The sequence below is a fragment of the Microcebus murinus genome, chromosome 12 (genome assembly GCF_040939455.1).
Source record: "Microcebus murinus isolate Inina chromosome 12, M.murinus_Inina_mat1.0, whole genome shotgun sequence".
NCBI classification, from domain to species: Eukaryota; Metazoa; Chordata; class Mammalia; order Primates; family Cheirogaleidae; genus Microcebus; species Microcebus murinus.
Genome location: NC_134115.1, coordinates 34,949,483 through 34,966,815, shown reverse-complemented (window position 1 = coordinate 34,966,815; position 17,333 = coordinate 34,949,483). Strand labels below are relative to the sequence as shown.

Here is a 17,333-nt window from a genome sequence, read left to right as displayed (position 1 = left end):
AGGGGTATCTGTGCCAGTTCTATGCCTGGCACCCTGGCAAGTAGGAAAACATGGCATCCATGCAAATATGCCTTAAAAAAAATAAGCTGGATTTGCTGTGGATAAACCAGAGCATCTACTCTGGGTCCTGTTACTTCCATGTCTCTCATAACACTAAATATTTAGAGTGAGGAAAAATCAGCATTATTAAAAATAATAGGGGCCAGGCATGGTGGTTCAGGCCTATAATCCTAGCACTCTGGGAGGTCGGGGCAAGAGGATCGCTTGAGGTCAGGAGTTTGGGACCAGCCTGAGCAAGAGGGAGACCCTGTCTCTACAAAAAGTAAACAAATTAGTTGGGTACAGTGGCACGTGCCTATAGTCCCAGCTACTGGGGAGGCTGAGGCAGGTGGATCACGTGAGCCCTGGGGTGTGAAGTTGCAGTGAGCTATGACATCACTGCATTCTATCTGGGGTAACAGAGGGAGACCCCGTCTTTAAAAAAAATAATGTCTAAATTCACATAGAAAAGCAAAAATGTCTAAGAATAACATGTACATGACCCGTCATTGACAAAGCCATTGAGACCTCTTCTTTTTCCACTACTCTTTTTTTTTTTTCTTTTTCTTTTTAAAGCTCACCACTGTACTAACGAGGAGCCACTCACTACTTTGTGTACCAGGACGTGTATTAGTTTCCTAAGGCTGCTGGAACAAATTACTACAAACTAAAGCAATACCCATTTATTTTCTTATAGTTATTGAGGCCAGGAGTCTTAAATTGGTTTCCCTGGGCTAAGGTCAAGGTGTTGGCAGGACTGGCAGGACTGGTTCCCTTAGGAGGAGGCCTTTTCTCCTGTCTGGAGCCACCTGCATTCCTTGGCTCGTGGCCCCTTCCTGCCGCCAGTCTGGCTTCCTGCTTCAGTCAGTACTTCTGCTTCCTCGGTGGTCACACCTCCTTCTGCTTCCCTCTGATACAGACACTTGTGAATACATATAGAGCCCAGTCAAAAATCTTGAATTATCTCCTCATCTCAAGATTTTTCCTTAACTTAATCACATCTGCAAAGTCCCTTTTGCCATATGAGGTAACTCCCACAGGGTCTGAGGACTAGGGCAGGGAGATCTTTGGGGGCCCATTATTCAGTCTACCACAAGGATGGTTGATTTTTCTTTTTTTGAGACCGAGTCTCATTTTGTTGCCCAGGCTAGAGTGAGTGCCGTGGTGTCAGCCTAGCTCACAGCAACCTCAAACTCCTGGGCTCAAGTGATCCTGCTGCCTCAGCCTCCCGAGTAGCTGGGACTACAGGCATGTGCCACCATGCCCGGCTAATTTTTTCTATATATATTAGTCGGCCAATTAATTTCTTTCTCGCTCTTGCTCAGGCTGGTTTCAAACTCTTGACCTTGAACAATCCGCCCCGCCTCAGCCTCCCAGAGTGCTAGGATTATAGGCATGAGCCACCACATCCGGCCGTCATGGTTGGTTTTATTTAAGCTTAAATGTTTTTTGTTTCAGCAGAATTCTCCCTGGTATGAATTCTTAATTTTGGCCTTCTATGAATATTTTATATTCATTTTTAATATTTTCTTTTCCCCTCATGTATTAACATTCTGCCCCAGAGGGATTCTTTCATTTAACAACCCTTCTGTGGAATGAGAACACCTTGTGAGAAAGGACAATGACTCCAGCTTTGGTTCTGAGAATTATAGGAAGAAAAAAAACGTAACCACAGAAGGCAAGATTTTAAACAAGGAGTTGAGGACAACACGGCATAACCAGCACGAGACCAGTAGCCATTCAGACTTTCTCTCAGCAAAGGACAAAGTGATTCCATGTTTGCCTTTGGTTAAAGTGCTCTTTTTGTACACATGTATTCTTAATTAGACTACTTGCTGTTTTTGAGGAAACAGCTAGAAGCTAAGTTTTTTCTTTCAAAGGCCATTTCGAATAATGCCCATCTATTTCTCTTCAAAGGGGCTCCAATACTAGTTCTGGGATCAAAATTAGGAGCACTGTTGTTAGGGTAATCATTGCCTTTCCTTGATGCTTTTTGTTGGCGAAAACCTTGTGCTGTGCTTTTTTGTCGGGATATATCATGTCTACAAGAGCATGTGTGTTTGTCTCTGCTCACATGTTCACATGATTTTTTGGAGGAAATGAGAAATCATTTGACTTTGGGAATTCTAACATTGCACCTCCCATCCATCCTTCCTAAAATGCATCTTTAAGCTATCGTGTGGGGTTAGCTCTTGAGGCACTTCCTCTGATCTCTTCAGCCTGAAGGGTGTACCCTTCATTCCAGGGTTCTCCTGCACCTCTGGACTATGCTATTAATATCATGGGCCAAGGAGCAAGCTGTGTGATCCCATGGCAGGGGTTGATCGTTTTTCATACTTAGTTTGTAATTCTCATGGTAACTATAACAATTCATTGCAGAGTAAGCATCCAATAAATGTTGACATAACTGGTCCATTGGCACTCGGAATTATGTCTTCTATTATCATCTGACCTGGATAGGCCAAGCAGAGCACTGAGGCTGTGATGTGGGCATTTGAGTCCTAGAGTTTAACTTCCAATCTCATGTTCTTCTAAGGTGCTTTCTACATTCTGTAACCAAGGCAAGCTTAGAATAAGCCCAGGCCTATTTTTAGTGTGCTGAGATAAGGGTAGATTGTATTAATGTTCTGAATGTCTTTTGGGAGCAATATTTGGGGATTCAAATGGAAACTCCTTTTAGACATTGTTTTGCAATAACAGAAATAATTGAACTGCAGCAAATTTCAAGGCGGCCAGCTTACAATGAAAGCATGTGGTGCCTATTTAATTTGGGCATTAAGAATGTTGTGGGACTTTTCTGTCATTATTATCAGCCTGGTGATTATTTTTTCTCCTTCCTTGCTTCCTTTCTTTCTGTTCCTCAGGTCTGCCTCATTCCGAAATCAGCACATGGGACCAATCCGGCAAGTGCCCACATGGCAGGCATGAAGATTCAGCCTGTGGAGGTGGATAAATATGGAAATATCGATGCAGCTCACCTCAAGGCCATGGTACGCATCTTCCCCTTAGCAGATGGGAGTTCAGGGCAGGGAAGGGGTGCTGGGGCTCAGGGAGGGACAGATGATGTGTGTTGCCTTCTCTTGCATTCTAATGAATGCAATTCCTCTTGCGGATGAGAGTCCACTCTACCCTCCCTTCACCAACACAGAGAAATCCCCCATCCTCTAATTCATGCCTGTATAGGAAACTGAATGAATTATTCATGGTGGTAGTAAGAGTACTGCTTGCAGAACATGCCTGCCTCTATCTGCCCAAACTTCCCTCTCCTTCCCCTCCTTCCCCAGTTAATAATCAACCTGGCAGTCACACTTACACTCACCAATCTTTGTGTTGGGAATTAAAACACAAATGTAGATTTTGCAAATGTCTGACTGTCCCAGTCCCTGCCGAATTCCAGGCAGTATTCTGCCCAGTTTCCTCCAGTACCAACCCCCACTTCCAACCTCCCAACCTCCAGGAAGAAGTTGCTTAGCAACCATATCTGCTTTCCACCAGTGGACTGGCGGCTGCATCTTAAGAGGGAAGGAAATCGGTGGAATAGCAATGTGATTTTTGTCAGGGTTATTAGGCATGGAGACTGGGAACTCCATGTAACTGCCAGTCTAAGGGAAACTGGGAATAAACAACGCTGTGCATCTCATCCATCCACCCCTCACCCTTCCATTGCCCCATAAAGTTTTTTCCAACAGATATTCTGGGCTAGTAGTTGCAATCATTAAGTCTCTCCAATATAGGAATACAGGATAGGACCTCCTCCCCCACCCCCACATTTTCACATGTGCCTGCTCTGATTTGCTGGCAGAAAAAAAGAAAAAAAGACAGGGACATGACTTTTATATATATGCTTGCCTTCTGTAAAAAGGGAAAATGAGAGAGATTTTCATCTAAGCAGGGACATTCCTTTTGGGAATTCTAATTTCAGCAGAATAGAAGGAAAAGGGGTGAATGAGGCAAGATGAGCAGAGAGAGATTAACCATGAGAATAGACATGTCTAGAAAGACATGAAGACCCGAAGTAATTACTGGGATAAACTGAACCAAAGGAAAACCATCTGAGAGAGTGGGGCCCAACACATCCCCAAATCTGAACTGGTTTTTTTTTGGTGTTGACCATAGACACCTAGCCCAGGAGGATCTGAGCTATCTTGCTATTTTTAGGAACGATTTACAAAGGCAGTAATGGCTGTGGATCTTTTATTGCTGTCATTGTATTTTGAGACAGTTCCAGGAATGCAAAGACCAAGACTTCATCTTCTTTAATCCTTAAAATAGAGAACAAGGGTAGGGCCAAACAAGAAGTTTCCTCCTTTTGTCTCCCTCCACCCTTTTCTCTCGCCCAGGTGGATAAACACAAGGCGAACCTGGCCGCAGTCATGCTCACGTACCCATCCACCAACGGGGTATTCGAGGAGAACATCAGCGACGTGTGTGACCTGATCCACCAACACGGAGGACAGGTCTACCTGGACGGGGCAAATATGAATGCTCAGGTGGGGATTGTGGGGGAGGCTCCCTTAGCTCCCACTGGGAAAATGGTGAAGTCAAAAATATTTCTGTCTGGCTTCCAGAGAGTCATCTTGAAACACACAGTTGGGGTTGATTTTCTTTATTGGCAGCTCAAACAAAGCACCCCGATTCCACTGGGACTATGCATATTAGAGGAGGCAAACAGGTTGAAGGAGGTGACTGGAATGTCCTTAGACTATCAGGGGTTGCTGTCTCTCTGTGGGTGCCCCCAGGCAAGAAGGCCACCTGCCTCCATGCCTGAGAGAACTCAGACCCCAGTTCTGGCCACTGGTGGCTGTTCATCTCCCACGGCCTTGGGCAAGCCACTTATCCTGGTTTCAGAGGCAGCAGCTGTGAAGTAGGAGCCCGAGGAGCCTCATCCTGACTACCCAGGGGACGGAGGGTCTGTGTAACGTGACCCTCTGAGCAAATGCTGTTGGGAGCCACTGGGGGAGAGAAGTCACAATCTCTTTGAGACTCTTCTTCTTTTTTTTTTTTTTTTTTTGAGACAGAGTCTCGCTTTGTTGTCCAGGCTAGAGTGAGTGCCGTGGCGTCAGCCTAGCTCACAGCAACCTCAAACTCCTGGGCTCAAGCAATCCTTCTGTCTCAGCCTCCCAAGTAGCTGGGACTACAGGCATGAGCCACCATGCCCGGCTAATTGAGACTCTTCTTGGTTTTTTTTCCCTTTTGATTTTTTTTTTTTTTTTTTTGAGACATGGTCTCAACTCTTTTGCCTGGGATGGAATGGCGTCATAGTAGCTCACTGCAACCTCATACTCCTGGGCTCGGGCAATCCTTCTGCCTCAGCTACTTGGGAAAGTAGCTGAGTCGATAGGCACGTGCCACCATGCCCGGCTGATTTTTCTATTAGACGGGGTCTTGCTCTTGCTCAGGCTGGTCTCGAACTCCTAATCTCTAGTGATTCTCCCATCTTGGGCTTCCAGAGTGCTAGGATTACAGGCATGAGCCACCGTGCCTTGCAGTGGATATTTTTGTGGTTTCTTTTGGGGGTCCCCCCCTTTTCTTAGAAAAAAAGATTCCCCCCCATCTTACCATTTCAGACTCTTTCTGCTTTTCTTTGCTTTGGATAGTCCAAATATTGTCTATTGCTTCAATAGCATAAACAAATTCTGTGTCCTTGGCCACAATCGTAGCCTTAATGCCAAAGTGGCAGGAACGCTATAGGAATATGTGGCTGGTACCTGGGTCATCTCAGCAAAACCGTCAGCCTTGCTCCCTCTCCCTCAGTTCATCCATCCTCTGGTGGCCTTTCAGCCCCTAACATCATTGTGCCCAAAGGGGCCATGAAGTGATGTGCATAATGCCCAAAGCTGACCATGCAGAGTATGGTAGAACTGCTCAGGTGAAGTTGCCTATTTCAACAGCATCATTCTTCTGTTGGGGGCACTTCCTTTCCTCCCTGTTGGGCCAGATATTTAGGAATACACGATATTCAAATCTATATTTATAATTTTATTATATTTTTAGAGACAGGGTCTCAATGTGTTGCCCAGGGTGGTCTCACACTCCTGACGTCAAGTGATCCTCCTATCTCAGCCTCCCAAAGTGCAGGCATTACAGGCGTGAGCCACCTCACCCAGCCTGTATTTTTCGATCTAAATTGGGCTAAATGGTCAGCTGCTGTTTCCATAGAAACCACCAGCACTCTGCCTATGACATGCCAGGTTTTGACTGCAGAACTGGGCCGGTGTGGAGGACGTTTCCATGAACACCATGGCCGTGTCTCTGTCTGCCTTTCCCACGGGGGGAGAGGACAGCATCAACAGCCCTGGCCTCCACTGCACAGCGCCTTCCCAAGCGCTTAACTTCTGACTTTTGCTTTTGGCCCTTTCTCTTTGTGGTAGGTGGGAATCTGTCGTCCTGGAGACTACGGGTCTGATGTCTCTCACCTCAATCTTCACAAGACCTTCTGCATTCCCCACGGAGGCGGCGGCCCTGGCATGGGGCCCATTGGAGTGTGAGTTCTGGGCTGGTTTCAGGATGGCTTTGGAGACAGAACGAGGAAGTGTCCCCAGACTCACCACTGGGTCCCATCAAGGTCTTCAAGCGTTGAGGATACCCTCATTCCTAATACATTGGTAGAGGCTGGGTCGGGAGCCCTGAAAGGGGTGTTTTAGAATATGTCCAAGGAAAAGCATATAATTAGATTTAGTGAGCTGCCAGTGTGCCTAGAGAGCAGGTTTATTAACAGAATGAGTAGGAAACTGTACTTGATTTTGTTTTTGTTTTTGTTTTTGTTTTTTTTGGAGGCAGAGTCTCTGTTTGTTGCCCAGGCTAGAGTGAGTGCCATGGCATCAGCCTGGCTCATAGCAACCTCGAACTCCTCCTGGGCTCAAGCAATCCTCCTGCCTCAGCCTCCCGAGTAGCTGGGTCTACAGGCATGTGCCACCATGCCTGGCTAATTTTTTCTATATATTTTTAGTTGGCCAGTTAATTTCTTTCTATTTATAGTAGAGATGGGGTCTCGCTCTTGCTCAGGTTGGTTTCAAACTCCTGAGCTCAAACGATCCTCCTGCCTCGGCCTCCCAGAGAGCTAGGATTACAGGCGTGAGCCACCTCGCCCGGCCGAAACTGTACTTGAGCTTGGATCAGAACTGGAACATCAGCACTCAGAAGCATCTTTCAGACTTTAATTTAGGTTTCTAAGCAACTTTCTTTCTTTCTTTTCTTTTTTTAATTAGCTAATGGTTACATTGAAAGTGAGTTGGATGTAAAGTGTTGAACACTTTACAACCTGAATTCTTGCTACATCTGAGATAAGGAGGAAGAGAAACCTTATTACTAGAAATAATTGGATGAAGTCAGAACAAGACTAAGGGAATGTTTCTTAGCTGTTGATAACTTTTTACATTGTGAAATCGAGTCATCCTCTGAGAATAATGGTGAGAGCAGCTGTTTCCTGAGCTGCTTCAGTCTTCCAAAAGTGTAGTACAGGCACCAGTGTTCAGGGTTGTTGGGAGTTTAACATTCTTGCTTTTTTCTGCTTTTCTTTTCCTTTTTTGCTTTTTATTGTTGGTGTACTCTTGGCCAAAGAATGACCAGAAACACCCTGCTTTTTCTTTTTGATTATTATTATTTCTAGTAAATGTGTGAGCTCCAGTGCCTCAGCTGTGGGGTGGGTGGGGTGAATGATGCTCAGGTGCTGGTCTCCAATGTGCCTCTTAGCAGGTGTAAGGTCCCTTCCACTGTCAGAATATCTCTGCTAAGAATAGAGCTTCCTGGCCAGGTGTGGTGGCTCATGCCTGTAATCCTAGCACTCTGGGAGGCCAAGGCAGGAGGATCGCTTGAGGTCAGGAGTTTGAGACCAGCCCGAGCAAGAGTGAGATCCTGTCTCTACTAAAAATAGAAAAAATTTGCTAGAAGTGGTAGCATACACCTGCAATCCTAGTTATTCTGGAGGCTGAGGCAGGAGCATCGCTTGAACCTAGGCCTTTAAGGTTGCTGTGAGCTAGGCTGATGCCACGGCACTCTAGCCCAGGTGACAGAGTGAGACTTCCTGTCCCTTTCAAAAACAAACAAACAAACAAAAAACAAACCAAGAATAGAGCTTCCCCAGAGGGCCCAGAACTTGCCTGTTTGGTTGGACTGGATCTTTTTACATTTTCTGAATCTCTACTTTAAAAAAACAATGCAGGAAGAAGCATCTTGCCCCCTTTCTGCCCAGTCATCCCATCGTGTCAGTTGAGCTGAACGGGGACTCCCGGCCTGTGGGCACCGTCAGCGCCGCCCCGTGGGGCTCCAGTTCCATCCTGCCCATTTCATGGGCGTATATCAAGGTGAGGCCTGGGAATGTGTGTACGTGGGTGGGGGTGTGATGTGGGGTGGGGAACTAAGACTGCAGACTTCCTTCCCTCTTGGCTTAAAAATGAAGAAATCCGTGATCTGAGATGTGGTTCAATAAATAGTGCTGAAGACTTTTGAGATTAGCTAAAAATCATTCCATCTCTTCTTCATGACACTATTTCCTGTGGATTCTCCTAGTGGGTTTAACATCAGAGAAAGTGACACGCCAGGTATGTTTTTCCAGACACAGTTAAGTTCCATGAGTCATATGGATGTTCTGGCCACGTCATTTGGTTTCCTGTAGGATTTATATAGCCCCTTCCGAGTGCAAAGCAGTGCCCATGCTAATTACTACACTTCTTTGAGATCCTGGGATGAATTTTAGGAATATGTCTCACTTTGCTTTATATTTCTTGGGGGTCTGGAGGATCAGATAAAAAGTAGTGGAAATTTGCTTCTTTGGTGGTTTCCCAAAGCTCTTTGCCCTTTAGGGCTTGTGGAACTGCATTCTGGTGGTGGTGGGGTGGGGGAGGATAATTAGACTTTGTCAGAGAACAGGCTTCCTTCCTTTGTCTTTCTCCAAAAAACACTAGGGCCAGAGTCTATTTTCTATAGCTCTTGTTCCAACTGGCCTCCCCACCTCTTGCACTGACCAGCCTGAGGACAGGGACATGTGTGCAGCTACTAATTAGAGCAACTTCCCCAAACCTGTGCCTCTTCAGCAAGGTGGCTCTTGCTGAATCAAAACTCCCCCAAACTCGGCCAGGGAAATCCTGCCAGATGACTCTACGGAGCTGGCTGTTAGGCACGAACAGTGTGGCATTTATGATTCTTAACGAAAAGTTTCTTGGAAGCTGGAACAACAAATCTGTACCTCTGAAACTAAAACCTGCCTCTAAAAACGATACTCAAGTTGTTTTGCAAATTGTAACAAGATAAACAGTCAGCATAAAGGTCTGCTTCTTTGCAAACAGAATCAAATTCCCATTTCCCTTTTGATCTCTGGGTTCTGTAAATCTGGGTTATTTGTGTGGACATATTTGGGTTGGAGTTGATTTCCCACATATAGAAAATAAATGCCCCAAGGCTGGTTTGGCCATATGCCCGGAACACTGCACCTCAGTTGGAAAACTAAATAAATACAATAGGGTTTAAGCTACACCCTCCCCACCCCCAGACCTTGGGTCTCTTCTTATTTCAGTGTTATTACTTGTCCCCTGGGCTCTAGCACTGGCTTCTTCCCCTGCTGCAATCCCACAGGACCGTCCCGCTGGTCTGCAAGGAGTCCTTAGGAGATTCTTTCAGAATGCATGAGCCTAGGCCCCGTTCTGGAGAGAACAAACTTAGCGTATTTGGGGGTGGACTTGAGCCATCAGCATTTTTAAAAAGATGCTTGGTGATCCATAGAGTGAGAGCCAGCAACTGGCTGAACCAAGTCCACGCCCTTCCTGGTGAAGGTTTGAAGTTTACGAGGCGGAGTCACACGTAGTCCACGGACCCTACAGGGACTCCCAGGGGACAGTCACGTGCCTCCCCCCTCTGCACCTTGGAGTTTGCCATTCTTCTCTTCTGGAGTGCTTTCCCCTTTCTCTTTCCCTATCCAAATTCCTCTAAGTTAGTTTTAAGTTTCTAGTCAAGTTCTGACTCTGAGTCTAGGAACTCTTCTTTGACTGCCCTGGTTCTGTGCCCTGTCCTTATGTTAGATTTTGATATCACTGTTGTTTTATCTGGTGCTCTCTCATTTGCTTTGCGTTAGTTTTGTATTGATACGTATTGAGACTCCATGGTCCATGAGGTACTTGGGGAAGAAAGTAGGCAACAGACATTGGTACAATCTTGATTTCCAGGCTCTTTGCTGGTGTTGGTGTTTACCCCATATGATCACAGGGACTGATTAACCACCAAATAGGATAAGACTGAACCTGGTGGTTGCTGAACATCCACAGCCTTGACTATGGACTGAGGGAAGACAAACCATAGAAAATTGCTTCGATGGGGATTTTCACCAAGATCCCAGGGGATTGCTGTCAGTTATCAAGACACTGAAAATTCATAGTAAACAAATAGCCCCCAAACCTAACATCAATTCTTTTCCCTCTTTAGCTAACACAATGGTCAGCAGTCAACGTTGCCCGACTGTAGGCTTTGTTAGTACAAAAGGAAATGTGAAACTACTGTGCAAAGGAGAAAACCAAACATTATTTCAGGCTTAGGACTGACAGATGTCCTTGTTCCACTCGTCTCCAATCCAGAGTTAGGATGGGGCTGACTTCCTTCGTGGGCGGGTGTGTCTGGGGTTGTCTGTGGGTAGTGTCCTGACCACTGGGCTCCCCCATTACAGTGGATGATGTCTCTTTTTCCCTCTGTTGCAGATGATGGGAGGCAAGGGCCTAAAACAGGCCACGGAAGCTGCTATTTTAAATGCCAACTACATGGCCAAGCGATTAGAAAAACACTACAGAGTCCTTTTCAGGGGTGCAAGAGGCAAGTATCGACTTCAGTCTGTCATCACCTTGATTTTTTTCCTGGCCAATCTAAGTTTGGCCTAGATGTGGTTTTCTGACGTGGGTGGACTACTTCTGTTTTCTTAGCACAGACCAGAGAAAAGTGCAGAGGTCTTGGATATACAGTTAACAGTTTAGGGGCATCACTGTATGCAAGGCTATCGTAGGTGCTTGATCTACACAGCCCTGGTCAAAAAGGAGCCCATACCACTGAGAGATGTGTACATAAATACTATGAGCTAATTATTCACAAAGTGCTAGGAGAATGCCTGGAAAGAGTGGAGTGATTGAGAATGGACAGAGGCAGGGTGGAGTAGTTGAGGCTTCTGGGGCAGCCCTTTGAGATGATCTGGAAGGAAGGGCAGATGAGAACTTCAGTGAACAGAGACACAGGACCAGCCTGCATGGCTGGGGTGCTGAGGGACAGGCGAGGAGAGGCGGCAAGGGAGGGTCAGGCTGGAATGCTACCTTGGTGTCTCGAAGGTACTGGGAAGGCTCTAGACATTACCCTTGAGCCACACTATAGCCATTAAAGCTCTTTGAGCCGAGGAGTGACAGGATTCATTGAGACCATTAAAGCCATTAAGATAGTAGCATGAGCACGGGGTGAGCATGCTCTTAGATGCAGAGTCAGTTGGACTTAGTTACTGATGAATTGAGTGTGAAGAGAAATTTTTGGTTAGCCTCTTAGGGTTACAATACAGGGGATAATAGCTGGGAAAACAAAGTCACCCAGGATGTGATGGGAGGTGTTGGAACTAAAAACCAGCCACCATTGGTATGGACTCTTCATTGATGGGGGCTATGTGGATTAAATGACATCTAGACATTTGGCTTTGGGCACAGAATTTGAGCGTTGAGTCTTGGGTGTGGTGAGGCCCAAGAAAGAGTATTAAGAAACCAGAGCAAAAGGTGTCAAGCAGGTAAGAAAGGTCAGAAGACTGGGTACCTGGGCAAGGCAGCTCTAGGTCACAGTGTCTTTCCCTCGGGTGGACGCAGTGGCTCACACTTGTAACTCCTCCTGCTCGGGGAGGCCAGGGCAGGAAGATCGCTTGAGCTCAGGAGTTCAAGACCAGCCTGAGCAAGAGTGAGACCCCATCTCTACTAAAAAAATATATAGAAAGAAAAAAGCTGGACAACTAAATAAAAATATATATATAAATTAGCCAGGCATGGTGGCCCATGCCTGTAGTCCCAGCTACTCAGGAGGCTGAAGCAGGAGGATCCCTTGAGCCCAGGATTTTGAGGTTGCTGTGAGCTAGGCTTGACGCCACATGCTAGGGCAACAGAGTGAGACTCTGTCTTAAAAAAAATAAAATCAAATCAAAAGCAAGCTGTCAGCTACAGCGCGCCTGGCCCTGGGACAACGGTGACGACACCTCCCTTGGGCTCCTGGTTTCCCAGGCCCTGCCAGAGTGTACATTTACATCTGTGATTTTTAATTTAAAACCCTAGTGTTGGCTTATAAATATGTGACTAGAGGGGTGGTTCTGCAGTTTTAAAATAGAATGGAACTAAATAACAGAAAGCTGTGGTTAGGAATGTTCCCCAGAGAGTAGCAAAGAAAGTTGTGGGCAACGAAATGCTTCTGAAGCGGGTATTAAAGAATCTATAACAGCTAACGATTAATTCAAAATAGCTCCTGTGCTATGAAATGGATCCCACTTGTGTGTTGGCTTTAAGGATTAGCTTCAGTATTCATTTTGTCTGATTCTATGAGTAATTTATATATGCTCAGGATGGAAATTTTGAAAAATAAAGACGTGTAACAAAGAAAACTTAAATGACCCATGGTGCCATCCATCAGAGATAGCCGCTATTAATGAGGAAAACAGTTTCCCGAATTTCTTCTCAGCTTTCTTTTAAACAATTCAGATCATGTTACAAATACATTGGGTTTTTCTTTTTTTTAATTTTTAATTTTTAATTTTTTTTTTTTTGGAGACAGGGTCTTGCTCTGTCACCAGGCTAGAGTTCAGTGGTGTCGTCATAGCTCACTGCAACCTTAAAGTCCTTGGTTTAAGTGATTCCTTCTGCCTCAGCCTCCTGAGTAGCTGGGACTACAGGTTTGCCCCACCATGCCCAGTTAATTTTTCTATTTTTTGTAGAGACAGGGTCTCACTCTCTATTAGGCTGGTCTTGAACTACTGGCTTCAAGCAATCCTCCTGCCTTGGCCTCCCAAAGTGCTAGGATTACTGTGTGAGCCCCTACACCCAGAGGAGCAATGAATGTGATTTAAACTGGGTGTGGGGGTTGTGGCTTCCCAGGAGAGAGGGACAAGTACTGTACTATATGCTTAGCATTTAAGTGATGGCTTTAGGTGGTAGGGATTATCCTGGTCCTGGGGGATTTGCAGCACGAAAAGATGGATGGAGTTTCTATTTGTTTTGACATTTTACCCCAGGATTACATAATGAGTAGTACTTCTCATTCCAAGGAGAAATAGATTGGTGATCACAGACTTTATTATCCAATCCCAGAGTTTATGAAACCAAAAGTCGTCTCATGTTTGACTTGGTAAACACATTTATTACACAATTTGAGACTTAGTATTTTAGGGCCTAAAGAAGAATCATCACTGTACCTCCAGGGGGCTCAAAATAGAAATGTTCATAATAAACACATTGTACTCTAAAATGCCTAATGGTAATATAAGAGTGTTTTTCATCTTAATCATATTCACCAGCTCTAAATAAGACTTTGGGATTACGATGACTATGAGGCAATCACTTTAATGAACTTCAGAATTGCCTTTATGAACCATTTCTTTGAGAGATTTGAGTACCAGTTACATTATCAAGGCTTATGATTTTGAGAAGCAAGGAAGTGACAGGAAGGAATTTGGAGCAGAGAGTAGCAGTAGTACAGTTTACAGTCACATGTCACATAAGGACCTTTTCATCCTAGATGGATCACGGATACCACAGTGGTCCCACAGGATTATAATGGAGCGAGCCAGGCGTGTGGCATGCCTCTTTAATCCTAGCTACTCGGGAGGCTGAAGTGGGAGGATTGCTTGAGCCCAGGAGTTCAAGGCTAGCCTGGGAAGCAGAGAGAGACTCCTTGTCTTTAAAAAAATAAATAAATATAATGGAGTTGAAAAAATTCCTATTGCCTGGTGACATCATTGCCTGTGATGTTGTGTCCCTTGTAATATCATCGTTCAACTCATTACTCATGTGTTTGTCATGATGCAGGTGTAAACAAACCTGTGCTGCTAGTCGTACGAAAGTATAGCACATACAACTATGTGCATAGTACCTGATAATAATTACAAATAATTTTGTTACTGGTTTATGTATTTACCATACTATTTAGTGTTAGAGTTTACTCCTATTTATATATATTTTTATTTTTTTTTATTTTATTTTATTTTTTTTGAGACAGAGTCTCGCTTTGTTGCCTAGGCTAGAGTGAGTGCCATGGCGTCAGCCTAGCTCACAGCAACCTCAATCTCCTGGCTCAAGCAATCCTTCTGCCTCAGCCTCCCAAGTAGCTGGGACTACAGGCATGCACCACCATGCCCGGCTAATTTTATATATATATATATATATATATTAGTTAGCCAATTAATTTCTTTCTATTTATAGTAGAGACGGGGTCTCGCTCTTGCTCAGGCTGGTTTCGAACTCCTGACCTCGAGCAATCCGCCCGCCTCGGCCTCCCAGAGAGCTAGGATTACAGGCGTGAGCCACCACGCCCGGCCTATATATATTTTTAAAAAGCTAACTGTAAGACAGCCTCTGGCAGGTCCTTCAGGAGGAATGCAGAAGAAGGCATTGTTATCATAGGAAATGACAGCTCTGTATGTATCATTGTCCCTGAAGACCTTACAGTGGGGCAAGATGCGGCAGTGGAAGATAAATCTGATGTTGATGACCTTTACCCTGTGTACAGCTAGGCTAATCTCTGTCCTTGTGTCTTAGTTTTTAACGAAAAAGTAAAAAAAAAAAATTTTTTTTTACAAATAGACGGCAGTTTCCGTAGTGCGGTGGTTATCACGTTCGCCTCACAAATAGAAAAAAGCTTATATTATAAGGATATAAAGAAAAAACACATTTTTGTGCAGATGGACAATGTGTTCGTGTTTTAAGCTATTACTACAAAAAAGTCAGAGTTTTAAAAAATTAAAGAAATGTTTATGTATTAAAACAGTTATAGTAAGCTACATTTAATTATTGAAGAAAGAAGAATTTTTAAAATTTAGTGTCACCTAAGTGTATGGTGTTTTTGAAGTGTACAGTAATGTCCTGGAGCATTTCATTCATTCACTACTCACTGACTGGCCCAGAACAACTTCTAGTTCTCTAAGCTCCATTCATGGTGAGTGCTCTCTACAGGTGTATATTTTAAAAATCCTTTATGCCATATTTTTACTTCTTCTGTGTTTAGATATGGAAACACAAATACTTACCATGGTGTTACTGTCATCTACTGTATACAGCATAGTACATTTCTGCACGAGTTTGCAGCCCATAGTGTGTGTGGTAGGCCATACATGCTATGATGTTTGTGCGGCACCAAAGCCACCTATTTCTCAGAACGTATCCTCATCATTAAGTGATGCATGACTGTATTTGTTTTGCTAGGATGAGGAAAGAAAGGAATTACCTCAGGTAAGATGATGTATTTTTGAAGGAAGATTTTTAAAAATTCACAGGTGTCTATTCTTGTGGAAGGCTAATAAGCTCACTGTCTGATCTGAACAGAGTTCCCATCAGTGGGAGTGTATGACTTGTTAGTATCTGAAATGTTTTTTTTTTTTTTTTTTGATAAAGTCTAGCTTTGTAGCCCAGGCTGGAACAACGACACAATCATAGATACATGCAATGACATAAACATGTTACCTCGTACTCCTGGCCTCAAGGGAACCTCCCACCTAAGCCTCCTGAGTAGCTGGGACCATGCTTGGCTAATTTTTTTTTGTAGAGGCAGGGTCTTGCTATGTTGCCCAGGCTGGTCAAACTTTTGGCCTCAAGTGATCCTCCTGCCCTGGTCTTCCAAAGTGCTTGGCTTGCAGGTGTGAGCCACCAGGCCTGGCCTCAGTGTTTCATATGTATTTTAATTTCTTATATGTGTATCTTTTTTTAAATTTTTTTTTATGGGTGGGCAGGGGTCCCAAGGCCCCACTTACCTCATTCTCAGCCACGAGTTTTGATTCTGGGGTAAAATGTCAAAACAAATAGAAACTCCATGGTCATAGTCCCTGATTGCAGCTGAAGAAGCATTGATTGCTCACCCTAGGTTTCAGGATAATTACCTAGTGAGTTCTGTTTATTCCTAGACAGCTACTTCTGAAGAGCTGGGATAAGTAAGGTTCAGTCCCTGTTCTCAAGGTGGGTATAGAGAAACCCTATTTTTCCACAGCACATTCTCATGTTGTTTTCAGCTTTGGAAGACAACATATTAGAGCCAACTTACAGCCAAGCCACTATTTTTCTCTCCTTCTCCATCCTCCCACCCCTTCTCTCCTCCTTGTCGCCTTGACTGGGCATCTTCTTAGCTACAGTCATGGTTATAAGCTCAGGGGAAATATCTACCCCATGAACATTCACACTTGGGCTGTTCAGTTTAAACAATTTTTGCTTGACATTGCTCTGACTCACCACATGCCATAGAAGGTTTGTGTATCTTTCTCCCAAAAGCTGCAAACAGAGGCAAACATCTTGGGGTCTGGCCTCTGACAGCCACCAAGTTGAAATTTCATCCCTTTCGGGGCTCAAGTAGTGAGAGAGAGAGAGAGAGAGAGAAAAGCTGAAATTCCACTACGGTTTCCATTTGAATGCAACAGAGTGTGGATTTAGAAAATAACATCTGAACCTCATTTAGAAAATGGAGCTCTTCCCAAACCACTTGGCTGTGGGGCAGGGGGCGGGGGGCTCTGCAGATGAAGTCTTGGTGTTAGTGGTGCTATGTTGGGCTTGGCGTGATGGTGCCTTTCAGCTCCTGAACCTCTGCCTGGGAGACTCCAGAAAGAGCGACTCCTCTCCCACTTCGTCCCTCTTTTCCTCCCCTTCTCCTCCTGTCTGAGTGTCCTTCAGAGCAGCGAGCTTCCATTAGCCTTCTTCCTCTTTTTGTCACAGTGACCAGGGTGGCAGCCAGAAGCTCAGAGAAGAAAGGGCAGAAAGGTTGACGCTGCACTCCCCATGGGGGGTAGCATAGCCAGGGCTTTGAGAGTCCTGGAATTAATAGTTGATAGTCCCATGACTTCCCCCCGAACCAGGGGTGGGGAACCTGCGGCCTTCTGATTTCAAGACTGTTCTTTTTTAAGCCCCAAAGGAGGAAAGAAAAGCTTCATCTTTCTCTGTTGCACCCCTTTAAATAAAAGAATGTATTGTGTAAAATTTGGATTCAGTCGAAAGGCTGCACTTAGGGACCTAGAAGGGCTTGAACATTCCACTGATTATGCCTTTTCAGCACTTTTTTCCTGAGTTTAGTTACCCATGATAGAACTTTCTACTTTTGAGTCACACTCCGTA

General features: G+C 44.7%; 1 protein-coding gene across 1 annotated transcript in view; it reads left to right on the top strand.

The window, feature by feature from the left end:
• Nucleotides 1–17,333, top strand: part of GLDC (glycine decarboxylase) — an 86,314-nt gene that overhangs the window by 60,527 nt on the left and 8,454 nt on the right. The window contains exons 17-21 of the mRNA XM_012738363.2: nucleotides 2,904–3,029; nucleotides 4,380–4,529; nucleotides 6,411–6,523; nucleotides 8,201–8,342; nucleotides 10,722–10,833. Coding sequence (XP_012593817.1) covers nucleotides 2,904–3,029; nucleotides 4,380–4,529; nucleotides 6,411–6,523; nucleotides 8,201–8,342; nucleotides 10,722–10,833 — 643 coding nt within the window. The remainder of the gene's footprint in view (nucleotides 1–2,903; nucleotides 3,030–4,379; nucleotides 4,530–6,410; nucleotides 6,524–8,200; nucleotides 8,343–10,721; nucleotides 10,834–17,333) is intronic.